General features: G+C 39.0%; 1 protein-coding gene across 1 annotated transcript in view; it reads left to right on the forward strand.

The window, feature by feature from the left end:
* The window catches only part of PHLPP1 (PH domain and leucine rich repeat protein phosphatase 1), a 266,105-nt gene that overhangs the window by 58,667 nt on the left and 191,379 nt on the right, over positions 1-16,059 (forward strand). The window contains 1 exon segment of the mRNA XM_034642214.1: positions 5-826. Coding sequence (XP_034498105.1) covers positions 5-826 — 822 coding nt within the window.

Raw genomic sequence — 16,059 nt, forward strand, 5'->3', positions numbered from 1 at the left:
ATAGGCAAGGGCGCGGGACCCGCGGCCGGCACGGAGCCGTCCCCCGACGTCGGCCCCCGGCTCGCGCCTGCGGAACCCCGGGACTTGGGGCCGCCTCCCGGGAGGAGCGGGCTGGCTGCCGTCGGGGGCCAGCCGCGTGCGCCTCCCGCGGACCTGCAGCTGCCGGGCGGGTGGGCGCGCCGAGCCTCCCGCGCCAGCCCCGCGCCGTCAGACTCCAGCCCGGGTGTTCCGGGCGCCGCGCAGCCCCTGGACGGCACAGTCGCCGCCCCCGCCTCTGACACAGAGAGCTTCAGCCTGAGCCCCAGCGCCGAGAGTGTGTCCGACCGGCTGGACCCCTACAGCAGCGGCAGCGGCTCCTCTTCGTCGTCCGAGGAGCTCGAGGCTGACCCGGCCCCGGCCCTGACGGGGGTTCCGAGCCAGCCCCGCCTGCCCTGCCGCTCCGCGCAGTCCCGGCCTGGGGCGGGCGCCCGACCGCCTTCCCCGACGGCTTCCCCGCCTCCGCTGCAGCCGAAGGACCCGAAGGGCGTCGACGGCCGGGGAGGGGCCACCCGCGACCGGCCTCGGGAGGAAAAGGAGGCTGCAGCCGCGGCCCTTGGCCGCCCCCAGCCGACCCCGGGTGGGAACGGGGCGGCCTCGGAGAAAGCGCCTCCGCCGCCCACCCTGTACGTGCAGCTCCACGGAGAGACCACCCGGCGCCTGGAGGCAGACGAGAAGCCATTGCAGATCCAAAATGACTACCTCTTCCAACTGGGATTTGGGGAGTTGTGGAGGGTGCAGGAGGAAGGCATGGACTCGGAGATTGGCTGCCTCATTCGCTTCTATGCAGGTAAGGAATTCACCTGTGTTTTGATGTGTGGGGTGTAAACATTTCCAGATGCCGAGGAATGGGTGCAGTCGGCGGTCTGTCCAGACCAAGAGTACCTGCAGGTCCTCGGGAGTCTTTGTTACTTCTTTACAGCTTTCACCCACCAACTGTGTAATACTAAGTGGAGAAATTTTAAAATCCGGGAGTTGCTGTCAGTTTTGAGGGCTCAGAGGTGGGGAGGCGCTGTGGGAAATACAGGTAGCAGAAACTTCTGAAAGAGGCAGTAGTACTTTTAACAACGAGGGGACTTCCTTCAGGCCCCGCCTCGAGGGCATGCTGGGTTTGAGTCAGTTTGGGATTTCAGGTAAACGATCTCCTGCACATCATACCGACAGAGGGAGATGACCAACAGACATGCTCCGGGTCACTCCTTGTGCATTAGTCCACAGTGGGCCATTCCTGCGTGACCCCCAGGAGCTCCTTTCTTGTCACCTGGGGCTCTCGTTCGGCTCACTCTCATGCGCATTTGCCCACTGAGTCTTCGCTAATAGGACCCTTCTTAGTGATACTTTCCCCAGAGCTTTTTTGCTTTATTTCAGTTTCATCTGCAAGTTTGATTCTTGTACCCAAAGTGATGTTGCCTATTTCTTTTTCTCATTCTTTACTTCCAGCCTCTATAACCCAGTCTGACCATTGCAGTGTGACTTGCAATAGGGGTCACAATAAGACTTGAAGTGGTTACCATCTCTTGAGATGGGATCTAAAATCCTCCTCGTTCTTTTTTTCGGTTCTAGATGAAAACTTCTTTAATTTTTCTATTTTTTCAGTTTTTTGAGATATGATTGATATATTAGATCTAATTCTTGACCAGGAGTGACTGATGTTTCTCTTGATTAAAGACTCGGTGGGTACTAAATGAGGGAGCTGTAGATCCTTGTTGTTATATCGGAGTCTTATATCATTTGCATCTTTTTCCTCCTCTGGTTTAAACAATTATGTTCTTAATGATAAGACATTTTATTTAAAATAAAGTTAGCATAACAATTAAATCAGGAGAGTTAAATCTTCCTCAGCTTTATTCTAGTTTGTAGGTGCTGGTGGAAAAATAATCATACTTATAACTTTATTAATCTGTTGCCATTCTTTCTAATTTAATGTTTCGATTCAACTTGTGTCTTAGTGGCAGCTTAGTCAGTTTGAATGAAGAAGTCTTTACTCCCACATTGAAATATGCAAGACCAGTAGCATTCCTGGTGAGATGTTCCTTTAAGTTTCATTGAAGTTTTTCTATAATTCAAGAGGATTTCTGATGGATTTTTGCCTTATAAAGAAAAGCATGTCATAATACAATAGCATTTGCAGTATCTGAAGATAATATCTCAACGGGATGACTGGCTTTAAAAGTTTATGACCTAGAAAATCGGGGGTGGGTGTGTGTGTTTATAGTAGGAGAAACAACTATATTCTTTTCTCCTGGAACTCATGTCTTTTGTAAAATAACAGTATTTTATTACCATTAATTAAATGGTAATCACCCTTGGAATGAGAATATTAACGTGAGAATGATAAATGCTCTTTCAACCAAACCAATTAAATAGAATGAAATATGTATAAAGCAAAGGATATGTAAACAGTACTGAACATATTTTATATAGAAAGATCTCTGCATCTCTTGTTTTCCTTATGTTGATTACAATAAATGTCCGTGGGAAAGGTTTTGGGTGTCCTAGTCATGAAATTTAAGTCTTTGATTCCCTTGATTGCCTCTTCAAGTGTGTCTAAAATATTCTAAGTGAGTGATGTACAGTGTTTTTGTCGTTTTAACTTATCACTATAAAAGTGACAGATTTTCTTTCTGGTTGAATCTTAGATTTCTGGTGTGGTCATTTTACTCTCTTTGTTTTGTTTTTTATGAAAAGCCATAATTGTCCTTGTCCGAACTTACTTCGTCTCTGTATGCATAGCATAAATACATACATGCGTCTGTGTATACACTTGTAAAAACATCTAATAAAATGAGGATGTCACACACGGTATCCAACCTATTCTTGAATGTGAAGCCATTGTACAGGTGTCCTAGAAGGAAGATGCTTGATTGTTATAGAGATGGCTAGTTGTTTGTTTGTTACACAGTGGAGCCTGTTATAACCCAAGGTAGTATACAAAATGTCTGTTGATATTCATTTGCCATAGAACAAAATTCAGCATATAGTGAGTCCACTTGAACTTTTGCAAGAAAGTTTAGTTATTGATGGACAAAAGGGCTTGTCCTAAGGTGGTCTTACTTGTTATGGGAACACTGTCAGGACTTCACACTCAGTGAGGGTTTGTACCTGGCTGGAGGAGATTCCTAGAAATTCCCCCTGCAGGGGAATCCAATGGGAGTGTTACATTTGATAGTAACTCTTTTCCTTAGGAAAAAGAGAATTAAGGTTTATTTTAGAGGACACCCTTTAAGAGGCTGTTGTGTGCCACATTTGTGTTTATAATTTTATGTATAACTTAAATTTCTTGCTGCACATCTTTTTGTTTATATGTATAGTTGGAGTTAAGGACAGATTAGGAAGTTGCCTTTGAAGCTGTTTAAATACTGTATTTAAATTGAGCTCATTATCTGCTATCTAGTTATCTAGTCAGTTGTTTTGTTTTTGTTTTTAGAAGTTCTTGTCCAGCAGAGAACTTCCATTCTTTTGAAGGTCACGTTTAATGGAATTTCAGTATTTATAACTCGACTGAAGTTATTATTAAAACTCTTTGAAAGGCATTTGCAGACTTTGAATATTTAAATACTTATTTGGGTAAAGTAAAATGAAAGTCTTTAATGAACTATACGGTGTTGGTGAAAGGTGCTATCTAATTAGAGTTGTTAACGAAAATTTAGTTTGACAATTGTTATTGTATCTTTCAACCATTCTTTTAGCTAATTTAAAATATGACAAAATTTAAGTGGTTTTATGTGAAATTACTGGTCTTAAGTATTTTAAGTACATTAATATTTAATTTCCTTTTAAAATGAACCGTCTTAAATTCTAATTGGAAGAGAGTTATTTTAGGTTAAATTTAAAAATTTATGTTGCTTGACGTAAGTTATAGACTTCAAAAGATTAATGAACTTTGTGTTTTGGACTCCCTGGGGAGTCTGAGTCATTGACCAAGGGCAGTATTAAACTATGTATTTTTTGACTCTTGTACCACCTTTTAGATTTAGTGGTCTAGCTAATTCAGTTCAAATTGTAATAGTGGGAAAGGATGTTGACAGAATGGAGAGCACACCCACTGTGCCTAGTGAATCTTGAACAAGATATTTTTATGTGACTTCTTGGGATTGCTCAGGAGAACAATCTCCTAACCCCTCTCATATTTCTTTTTTTCTCTTTTGGGAATGATCAAACCTTACATGGTTTCCTACATGGAAACCGAGAAGGGGTGGTTCAGCATTAAGCTGTAATATTGACCAGCAGGCTCTTATTACTATAATTACAGCAGTATTGAGTAACGTGGTATGAACATGTGACACCAGTGTGTGCTTGAACAGTCCTTTCAATTTTAAGAACAAAGGGTTTAACTTTATTTTTGTTGTTTTATATTTACATTTTATATTTGCTGTTTTTAATGTAAAGTGCATGCTGTTTTTTCCTTCATAACTGTGCTTTGAGAACATCTATTAATATGTTGGGTTTTATTATCTTCAGAAATTTTAAAGGGCTTTCACATAAATTATCTCATTTGTCCTTTCAAAAACATTATTAGGGAGGAGTCAGTGTCAATCCTCTTTTCACATGGAGAAATGTGCACAGAGAGGTTTGCCTCTTGCTTGTGGTTTTTCAGTCCTTGGCAGAGATGAGAATAGAAAGCTGGGATGTTCTGTTTTGCAATTCATATCACTTTCCATGAATCGATGCTGAATTTCATTTACACTTGATTTTTTTCACTTGGTTAGAAGCATTCAGAAAATACACTATTTTTGTGGGTAATGAGGTGATATTATCTTCCAGTCCAAAGTGGTATTCCTTGTGAAATGTTGATGGCCCTATTTTTTTTTTTTTTTTTTTTTTTAAATCTTGCTGCCTTTAAAACCTGAAGTACCAAGCCTGGCAAATAAACAGGCAATACAGAAAGAGTGCTAAAGTGTTGTAAATATTCTGGTTGCAATAGTCATACTTACATTTATGTTGTTAGGAAATGAAGTTTACTTAATGACTCTTCTTTTTATTTGACCATGCCTCATTTGTTAAACTGTAAATCTTCACTGGGTATAGAGAAATAACACTTCATCTGAAAAGTGGATAACTTTTCAGGATGGAGGTGTGGCGATTCAGTTCCTTTATAACATAGCCTTACTTGTAAAGTGTTGAAAATATACATCAGAAAAGGTTTGCTTTAATCTTTTATTTTTAAATAGAATTGTTGGTACTTTAGTGATAGTGCTTTATTGGTGTTACTATGCTATTGTTACAATTACTTTTGTAATTCATACAATATAGAGAGCTAGAGAGTAAGCTATTCTCCCTGAATTTCATAGTTGTTTCTAAAATGTGTGCCTTTTGTGCTCAGTGAAATAATTGCAGAGAGAGGAAATGTGTAAGTTAGGTTGTAAAGTTTCTGGGTTCAAAGTTGTATCTTTATGTTGCCATACGATTGTTAAATCCACCACCTTAAATGATTGGTTATCCAAAGGTCATCATTATTTTTAAAGTGTCAAGTGTTTTTGTTGTTTCTTATTCTCTTTCTTTTTAAAGCCCTGAATTTGATTTATTGGTAACAACATTCATTGACATTCTTTATGATCCAAGCCTAGTGTAATACTTGGCATTTTAGTTTAAACATTTGTTGAATTGAATTTGTGGAATTTTGTTCAGCAGCTGGTGGTGTATGCCCTGATTCTTCAGCCTTCCATCCTGTTTGGGTCTCCAGGGATGTGTTAAACACACATACACACAGAGGCATTTCTCCCATGGCAGGGGCTTTTAGATGTGCCACATACTATTAATATCTTCTGTTGCACGTGAGTGAAGCTCTGTGTGGATTTTGAGAGAGCAGTTCTCTAAGTTTTCTTAGAGTTAACAGGTGTTTTTCCCCCCTTCTTTTCAAAGGCATCTCTTACCTCAACTTTGAGACGAATTTAATGAGACATCTGTCAAATGAGGCATCTTAGATTTAATGATTTTGTTATGTGCCAGGGTTGAACACAGTTCAGTCTATCTGGACAGGAGAAGGGTTTAATTGTACTGTGAAAGTTGGAAGATCCTGAACCACTCAGTAGAAAAGCTTTCCTTTAAAAAAGATGCCTGACATTTTGGAAAAAGAGAAAAAAGTTACCAAAATGTCTGGGGAAATTAAGCCTCAAAAAAAAAAAAAAAAAATTCCCACCTTCTAAAACCCACTCCACCTCTTTAATCCCAAGCATCTGGTATACCACTGGTAATGAGGGGTTTTGAATCTGGCCTCATGTCCCTGTGCTTCTAGGGCAAGCCCTTATTTATACTTACCTTTGGTTTTCTAAAGATAGTATAATTAAAACAAAAAAATTGACCGTGTGGATTCTTTAGACATATTAGGTATTTATAATTTAAGTCTGTGTGACTGGTTGGGTTTTGGTTTGTATGAAACTTCAACTCTAGGCTTTGGGAAATTTTGATAAATTTAAAACTCAGGGATCTGGAAAGAATAGACTTTAATGATAGCTTGATTAAAAGATGTTAGGATATTCGGTTAAATGTGAAATAGCAACTCTTCCAGGTTGCACAGTGTACTTTAGAATCAAGCATAGTGACAGTTCCTGCATCACTGAAGTGTCATTACACTTTGATTTAGAGGTGGAATGGTTTTGGTACATATTTTGTATATAATATATGCCTGGTATATCTTTTAGTATGTTTAATGAAACAAAGCATAACCTTCCCAGAACACGAAGTTCTTGCTGAAATAATTGTTTCCCTGTTGTATTTTTGCATTTGAGGTTGCTTTAGTACATTGTAAAATTTATATAATAACATGTCTTGTTCAGGTACAAGTCCAGGAGCTTCTGAATTTGGAACCTAGAAGTTCCATTAGAAAAGGAGTGGAAAAGTCGATTTATAGGTTGTACACATTTTATAAGTTTGTAAATGTCAATATTTTAACAAAAAAAAATCAGAATTTTTGGCGTATACTTTCCCAAATGAAGCTTGCTAAAATTAGATTAGTCTCATCTCCAGTTATGTGAAAGCATTTAGTTGAAGACTGAACAAAATTTGAAATAATTTTGTTTTAGACCATTTTATTAAGGAGTGAACAATCTAATTAGAAATTTGAGGTTTGAGAGGATTTGAATTGGTCGATTTTTCTTTTCGGCTTTTTTTTTCTGCATTCTTTTCAAGCTGGAAGAGTTTTGTATTTGTTGCTGTTTCTCCTGACTCCTACATCTAGTGAAAAGAGTTAGAAAGTGAATCTTGTCATATAGCTGCCTTATATGTTAGAATATTTGGGCTTTCTTTTCAACTATGAGGCATGTTTTTAAATACACTGAATGTATGATCTCTACTTGTTTTCCTTGCCTATTCAATAATTATCTGGATTTTACGATCAGTTCAGTCCTGACACATTGTCCAAAGAGTGAAATTTTATGCATAGGACCAGTTTGTTTTTTTACCTTGTCATTTATGAGAAATTTATTCCTAAGGAATTTTGTCTTTGTTCCCATCCATATATTTGGCGAGCTTGTCTGGCTGTGTCTTAGCTCTGAGTGGGTGCTACCTTATGGTTTTTGAGTTTGGCTGATGTGTCCTGGGGTCAGGTGAGAGTAACCTTGGTTGGTGTTTTGTATGTTTGTTTGTTTGTTTTGTTTTGTTTTTCAAAAATACCTTTGGGGAAAAAATTACATGGTTTTATCTCACACTTTGAGAAAAAATGGTGTGTAGTTTAAGGAAATTAGTCTGAAAGCTGGGAAACTTGGCATGACTTTGGGCATTCATTTTAACCTATCCTGGGCGTTGCTTTCCTGGTCAGTAAAGTGATGAGCTTGGAGTGGAGTAAGTCTAAGATTGCTTTCAACTCTTAACATTCTGGGGCTCTAATAGAGAACCTTTCCTTCCCGTTAGAAAGACTAAAAGTTGTAGTTGCTTTAAGTTCTGTAAGACCCATCTGCGGGTGTAAAAGAGTCAAATCCCCTGCATTTTCTCGGGGAGAAAGGGATGGACTTGGACTTCATATATGCAAGATAGCCTGAGGTTGACAACCAGAGTAGATTGCCTTTTTGGTATAGATTCAGACTAATGACAGTATAGGTAGTGTTTGATTCACTCTTTCCCTGCCAGCCCTCCTTCCCAACGTAGACCTCAGTGTGCTAGAGATGGATTTAAATAAATACATCCTTTTTAAAGTTAGGGTTTTTTCTTAAGTTAACGTATAAAGCAAGATCCTTTCATAATTTAGTGTGTCAAGTTTACTGTAATGGTAACTCTGTATTTGAGGTATTCAAATGTGCAAAACTTACTAGTTCTTTAGTTTTAATTCTTGATGGGCTGTGTGCTTATCTCTTTGTGCCTAGAGTCTCAGGAGAAAAAGCGCTTAAAGAAAATGAAATTTTTGCATTGTTAATTTGATTGAATGATAAAACTTAGGATCCCACAGAGATCCTAACATCTGTATTTTTATAGATGACAAAAGTAAGCCTATAGAGGTTAAGTATCTGGTCTAAGACAAGTCAGTCTCAGAATTAGGAATAGCACCCATGATTTGGATTATTTGTCCATTGTTCTTTTTTTCACCACACTGTGAATTTATAAGCATATCTTTGGAGCCTCCTTCTATTTCGTATTAAAAATGGAAGTTAAAAAAAAATGGAGTGTACGTCACACATTTGGTGGTTTCTCTGTGACCTCAAGGTGTTTCCAGTTTCATTTCATTCTACTCAGCGCTTTTGGGAGGTTGCATGTCACTGCAGCAGATATGAGGAGGGGCTTCTGATGGAACGGTTGGATATCTTACTTGCATAGAGGGAAATTAGATTTCATGAGTGACGTTACCCTTTGGGGGATTTCGTGATAGAACTTTAACGTTGACAGACAGTTGGCTGAGAGGAGTTGCAGTACTAGAAAATCAGAAAACCAATGGTGATTCATCTAGTACTTTGAACTTGAAATTGTTAGACTGGAAATGTTGTAAAAAGAAATCATTGACTTTTAAAAAATATTTGGGAGAAAAATTTAAGAATAGATTTTGAAAAAATATTCTCATTCAAACATGTTCATTAAAAAGATTCAGTATTCTTCATTTCAATTTTTAAAAATATGTCTTCTCATGACGAGATGCGCATAGCTTATTCATGCACACATGCACAGTTCTGCTTTTGTGTGATATAAAAAAATAAAAAACAACTGGCTTCGGTAATCTTTAGGCTTTTGTTGTTTGTTGGCTTTGTAAGTCTTTATCATGAAATCTGCTACTGTTTTGAGTATCTCCTCTCTCTCCCTAAAAGAGAGGTAGAGGGAGGGAGAAAGAGGGAAAAAGAGATTTCTGCCCCTGTTAGCAAAAAGGCAGTTTGTGAATATTTTTGGGGGTGTGAGAGAGATTCCCTTCTATATTAGGCTCTATTTTAATTTAGTCATTTACCTTAAGCAAAAGTTTTAGCTTTCCTTATAGGGCATTTAATCTACTGAGTCAATTAATTCCTCAAAGACGACTGTTCATTTTTAATACGAGGAAGAGAACTTTTTAAAGTGCAGAAGTACAAAGGGTAAAAATACATTGCATCTGACATGCAGAATATGTACTCCAGATGCTGAAACAGAGGAGAAATTTCTCTTGATGGTCTCTTGGAGAGGTGGTATGGCTGGGGGCAGCTGACATTCAGTTGTATGTAATAAGGATCTGTCCTTATGGGAAGAAGTAAACACTACTATAATTGAACTTGTTCTTTTATACACACCCCACACATGCGTTCTCCATTGAGTGTTGAGGCAGGATGTTAACGGGAGTGGTAGTCCTATTTATGGATGGGAGGGGGAGGAGTGGGGTGGGGTAAGTAGTCTTGGGAGAAAAAAATCGTGATTTAAAAAAAAATTGCAGTTCTTAATTACGTGGAGCATTTTTTTCCCCCATTTTAATTGGTAACTTATTGTAAATGGCCTATTTATATCCCTTTCTCATTTTTTGTTTGATATTTGCCTTTTTCCTACTGGTTTATAGAGGTATATTTAGAGAAACTAGCTTTATTTTGTAAGTCACTGATATTTTTTTTATCCATTACACATTTATGTCCGTCTTTTCCTTTAAATATTCAGGGTTCTGTGTCATGCTTTAAAAAGATTCCCTATCCCAGGTTTAAAAAAATGAAATTTCCTGTATTTTCCTGTGGTATCTGATAGTTTTATTTTCTATGCTGAACTTTTTAATCTATTGTTTAAGAAGGGTAGGAGGTAGGAAAGAACAAATTGTGTTAATACTTTTTATTGGATAATTGAGTTATTTCTTCCCTGATATAAAATACCACTTTTCCTCAGTTTCTCTTTTTCTTTTTTAATTGATAGAGATTAAAATCTGTGATCTAGAACAGTATAGGTTTAGTAGCTATTTTGAATTTGTTCAGGAAAATAGGGTGAAAGGGAAGGCTCTTTATCTGGTTTCCACTGCATTTCTTTTTTGCTCCCTGATTTCTCAATAGCAGTCTGTGACCATTACTTTCAGGATGGCAACTCACGTACTTCTGGAATACGGAGGTATCAGGATTCTCTTTTCCTATGGATACTTCCCAAAGCATCTAGGGTGGGAGTGGGGTTAGCTGGAGCATAAAATGCTGGTTTGTATACATCTATATACACACCTGTTGCATTAGGCATCATTCAGCTGCTTATTTATGATGAAGAGATTCCTTTTTTCTCCTAAAGAATTTCTAGGAACTATCCTGAAGGTCCCTGTGAAGCACACATGATTTATCTTTTGAATATAGGAAAATGAAGACTAACATGCCTATCAAAATCAGTAACAACTCTGCCAGTGGTGCTTTGAGGTTTTCTTAGTTGACCTGAGAAGGGGTTTCTGTGTGTAGCCATGAATTGAGATGACAAGAATATAATGCAAAATAACTCTGAGATAGCTGGAAATTGTGAAATGGGACCAGTGTTCTAATGGTACTCACGGTGCTTTAGTGCTATAGGTAAATGAACTCCCGGAGAAGAGGAAGTAGTTTTAGTGGGGGTGTGGGAGGTGTAGAGTCACAGATGTCAATGACCTAGAAAAGTCAAGTTAGAACATCTGCCACTTTTGGTAAGCTGGCTTTCATGGTCTAGTGACCAATTCTTAGTTATGTGACCACAAGACAAAGATTGTACTATTGTTGCACTTTGTGGCCTTATTAGACCCTCTTTGGTAGAAAACTGGGATTCTCTTCTGTAGGCTTTTAGCTGTATTTACCTAAGTTCCAAATTATCTTAGCTGGAATAGATTCTAGGCTTGAATCCATTAACACATACAGGGAAAATCTCTAGACCCATTGCCCTAAAATACTAAATGAAATAAAGATGCATTGCCAAACTTATTTAGGTGTTCACAAGTCACAGTTCTTCTCTTCCACAACGACGAACTAGGTGGCATTTTTTTTTTTAATTTGAAGAACCAAATGCAAAAACTCCCTGTATATAATGTTCAAGAAATTGAGTAATATTTTGTTATTTTGCAAACATATCATCCTTACTACATGTTAGGCAGCGTTTTTGTGCTTTATATATATTAGCTAATTTATTCCTCATAACAACCCTGTGAAGTAGACCATATTATTACCCCAGTATTACAGATAGAGGGCACTGAGTTACAGAGCAGTATAGTAACTCACCTGCATTTGTACAGTGAGTAAGGCACAGACAGAATTCAGGTCCAGGTGTCTGACACCAGAGTCAACTAGTTAGTATCCACCTTCTTTTGCTGAATGTAAAGAACTTATCCCTAATAACCTTCTGGGGCCAGTTTGGGCATATCAGTATTTGGGAAACATAGATTTTGAAGTAGTTAAGTCCTGGACTAGAGTTCTGGATCTGCCACTATCCCTAGAGCTCTACTTTCTTCCTTCTCTGTTTGTTTTTTTTTTTAAAGATTTATTATTTTATCTTCTTCTAAGATTTTATTTATTTATTGGAGAAAGAAAGCAAGTGAACTTGAGTGGGGGTGTGAGTGGGGAGGGGCAGAGGGAGAAGCAGACTCCCACTGAGCAGGGAGCCCCATACAGTGCTCAGTCCCAGGACCCCGGGATCATGGCCTGAGCCGAAGGCAGACACTTAATTGACTGAGCCAGCCAGGCGCCCCAAGATTTATTTACTTATTTGAGAGAGAGAAAGAGGGAGGGGTAGATGGGGAGAGAGAATCCCAAGCAGACTCCCTGTCCATCGTGGAGCCTGACTCTGGGCTAGAAATCATGACCCCAGCTGAAAAGAAGAGTCAGATGCTCAGCCATCTGAGCCGTCCAGGCTCCCCTCCCTCTCCGTTGAAAGAGTTCATGCCTTCGTGTCCTACGAGGTTGTTGAGAAGATCAAATGAAATATGTGGAAGTTCCTGGCATAGCAGCACCGGTTGTTAAAAACCGAGCCCTGGGCTTAGGGTGGAAAGAGCGTTGATGGAGACCTGGGCAGTCAGATTTGACTGTGGACTTCTTTGCTTGATGTGAGATCTGTAGTGAGCCCCTGAACCTCCTTAAGCTTCATGAGAGAGAGAGAGAAAGAGAAGTGATAAGATAAATCTGTCTCAAGGAACTTTGGGAGGTTCAGATTTGATGATATACATGGAAGTGCTTTGTAAATTGTGAGATGTTACACAAATGTAGTGTGATTTTATTATTCTTAGCAACAGTAAATTGCCACAAATGTTAATTAGAGTTAATTAGGGCTCATTAGGGAAAACAGGATATACAGTTGCTCAGTGACAGTGGCAGACTCTACACTTTCATCTATCCATCCATCAATTATTGTATCTATTATGTCAAAGGTGCTTTTCATTCAAAGATGACTAATTTGAATTTTCTAGGATCCCGTGACATACTTACAGTTTTGAGGGCATGTTTGTGGAAAAAACAGGCAAGCCAGCATTTTTATACAAAGGTGAAAAGTGTTCCAGTAGAGGCAGGGTTCACAGAAGACTGTAGTAGCCATGGTGTGAATCCCCAGGAGGCCCTGGAGTCAAGGCTTGAGGGACCAGAAAGAGTAGACTGTTGCCTCAATGCTGGGGTCCTGAATTGTTTGAGGAGCAACCATAAATTAACTAGTTCAAATCCAGTCAGACTGAGTTTAGGAATAGGAATTCCTGCTTTATCCTTTAAGATTTATGAAGTACCTTTCTATCTAGGCGTCTAGGGCTTTTTATCCACTTGAGTGAATCATTTGGGCTCCATTTGGTATCACATTTTGTGAGGGTCTAAATTCTGGATTAAGCAAATATTAATTTTTCTTTTTTTTTTTTTAAGATTTTTCTTTATTCATTTGAGAGAGAGAGAGAGCACGAGTGGAGGGCAGAGGGAGAGGGAGAAGCCGACTCCCCACTGAGCAGGGAGCTTGACTCGGGGCTGGATCCCAGGACCCCAAGATCATGACCTGAGCTGAAGGCAGATGCTTAACCATCTGAGCCACTCAGGCGCCCCTAATTTTGCTTTTTTGAAAAGAAAATGCAAATGTGTGCATGCTCCATGTTTCCCTGAAGCCTGGTGCCGGGGGCCCTGCTATGCATTCGAAAGACATTCTGTTATTTTTTTTTTTTTTAAGGCCTATGAGGGTTTGCATTCCTGAGATTTATGAGATTTATGGGAAATGTGTTTATCTACTGGAATCAGTTACTTTCTTTTAGTTTAGTGACGTATGTAGACTGCAGTATTGTAAAATTTGAGCAATGATGAGTTGGTCATAATCTGGGAATTTTATTTTTAATTGTGCTCATCTAGTGTTTCAATCTTCATTGATGAAGAAGACTTCTTATTGGACCAGGAGGAGACACAGTTCTTGAGTGTTCATTTAAACAAAAGCAACGTATTAGCTCTTTAATCCATGGCTGGAAAGCTTGTACTACACATATGGCAAGTTAAATCTTTACTAATGGCCTGTTACAAATTTTGTTTTTTGTTTTTTTTTTTTAAATAGGAGGCAAATGTCTCTGTGAAATATTGTCTCATGTAGTAATGTGAATGGCAACACTGGAAAAAAGATCTTCATTTTACTTTTTGTTTGTTTTTAAATTATGACAAATACCATGGTAAAAAAAGGTTATTCAGATCCTATCTGGTTAAAATAAATCATGTTTCTAATTGAGATGAAAATACTTCTCCTTCATACTCATCAACATTGAGGTTAATCACCTGCCAGTGTGTATTTTCCACTGTTATTAGCACCTTTTTGCCCTCTGTGACAAATTTTTACAGAGACTTTCAGTTAACTCGTTAGAGTTATATCAACAGTCGACAAGCTGATTTTATGGGGGATAGTAACAGAAATGTTAGCATCATTGCAATCGTAAGGAGAGTAGTTACTGGTCCTTGTGATTATAAAGCAGACACTCCAAATCCCTTGCTCTGTAACCAAGTTGTAAGAGTGACTTGGTGTTTCTAACCACAATCTGAATGGTATTGTCTCAATAAATACATGATGACAATAGTTCTGTAAACAGATATGTTGGAACTACTTAAGAGGATAATGTCATTCTGAAGATACCACATAAAAGTCCATTTCTGAAACCAGAGCCGGAGCTTGTTTTGTAGTTAATACAGTCAGAATGCTTGTTTTATATCCTGAATTGGCTTGCAGCTGCTAATAGAGAATTGGGAGCTGTCATTGCTTCCTGCTTCTGGAGATGTGTATCAGATCTCCCACCTCCACCCCCTCCCCACAACCAAGCAATAAAACAAAAATGGTTGATAGCCTTCTTGGTTCTAAGAAGCTGGCAGATTAACCCCAGTAGCTTCAACCTCCAAATAATACTGATGGATCAAGGAAGGCAGTGTTGTTCATTTATCTTTAAGGTACCATCATAAGCACAACTATACTTATCCCTTTACACAGTGTCTTCTTTTATCTTTTAGAAACATTTGTGGTACTAGAGTCCGCTCAACCAGAGTTGTCTGTGGATGGTTACTAAGTCAGAATCTGGTGAATGTGATAATTGAAGAAATACCTGCTAGATTAATTGTAGCTTTGCCAGGCTCCGCAGGTATAAAATGGATGGATGTGTGAGGGGGAGGGCATAGAATCTGAGCATTGGAAGGGACCAGGGGCATCTAGTCCAGTTTCTCACCTAGCGCAGAGATCTGTGCTTTCCTGATTGATGGTCATGTGGCCTTTGCCTCTTGACTGCTTACTAGGTAAGCATTATTCCAGGATAATGTTGAGTGGAGCTTTGCTCCTTGAGATGTGATCTATGGACTAGCATTGTCAGCAGCTCCCAGGAGCATGTTAGAAACACGGAATCTCAGGGCCCACCTCAGACTTGGAAGACCCTCAGGTTGATTGAGCTGCACAGTGTACTTTAAGAAGGGCTAGTGCTGGATGAATTGGGAGTGGGAGAGATTAGAATTGGAGGAAAGAAATCATTCAGCGCTTATGTGGCTTAATGAGGTACTGAGGGCCTGAATTAGAGCAGTGGAGGGAGAAAAGGAGACCTGTGAAGATGTTATCCTAGGACTTAGTAGTTAGTTGGCCATTTTGGTGAAAGAAGCTCAGAGATGACATGTGCGCAGTTTGAGTGATGAGAGAATTGTGGGTCAGTTCATGAAAGTAGTTCATATCACTAGTTCAGTAAAGTTGAAGGACCAAGTGCTACAGTTAGAAGTTGGTGATATGAGAGTGAATGAAGATGTGTCTCCTGTTCTTAGTATTTCAAATATTTATCAGTTGAGGACAGATTTTGCAGAGGATAAACGTGAAATGGTGTAGGACATGTTAAACTGACAAAAGCCATCCATTTAGCTGGTAAATGAACCTGGCTCACCATCCAGCTTCCAGAGCTCAGTGGAGCTCTGTTGCTTTCTGCTGCCTACAGTATGTGCAGTAACTCTCAGGAAGGTGATATAAACATTATTTATTTACTTGGTTTCCTTATGACTCATTTTTTTTTTTCACATTGAAAATAAATGCTAGTGCTGGCTATGGCTATGGACAAAAGTGAAGAGGTCTAAAAAGAATGTTTATATTAAATTTATGAAGCTCTCCGGATGAGTGCCTTTTGAATGTCAAGGCTTTCCTATTTGGGGTATGTGTGTGTGTAAATTACATTAACAATTATAATAAAACTTGAAATACCTTAATGAA

Source organism: Ailuropoda melanoleuca, chromosome 14 (assembly GCF_002007445.2).
Source record: "Ailuropoda melanoleuca isolate Jingjing chromosome 14, ASM200744v2, whole genome shotgun sequence".
NCBI lineage: Eukaryota > Metazoa > Chordata > Mammalia > Carnivora > Ursidae > Ailuropoda > Ailuropoda melanoleuca.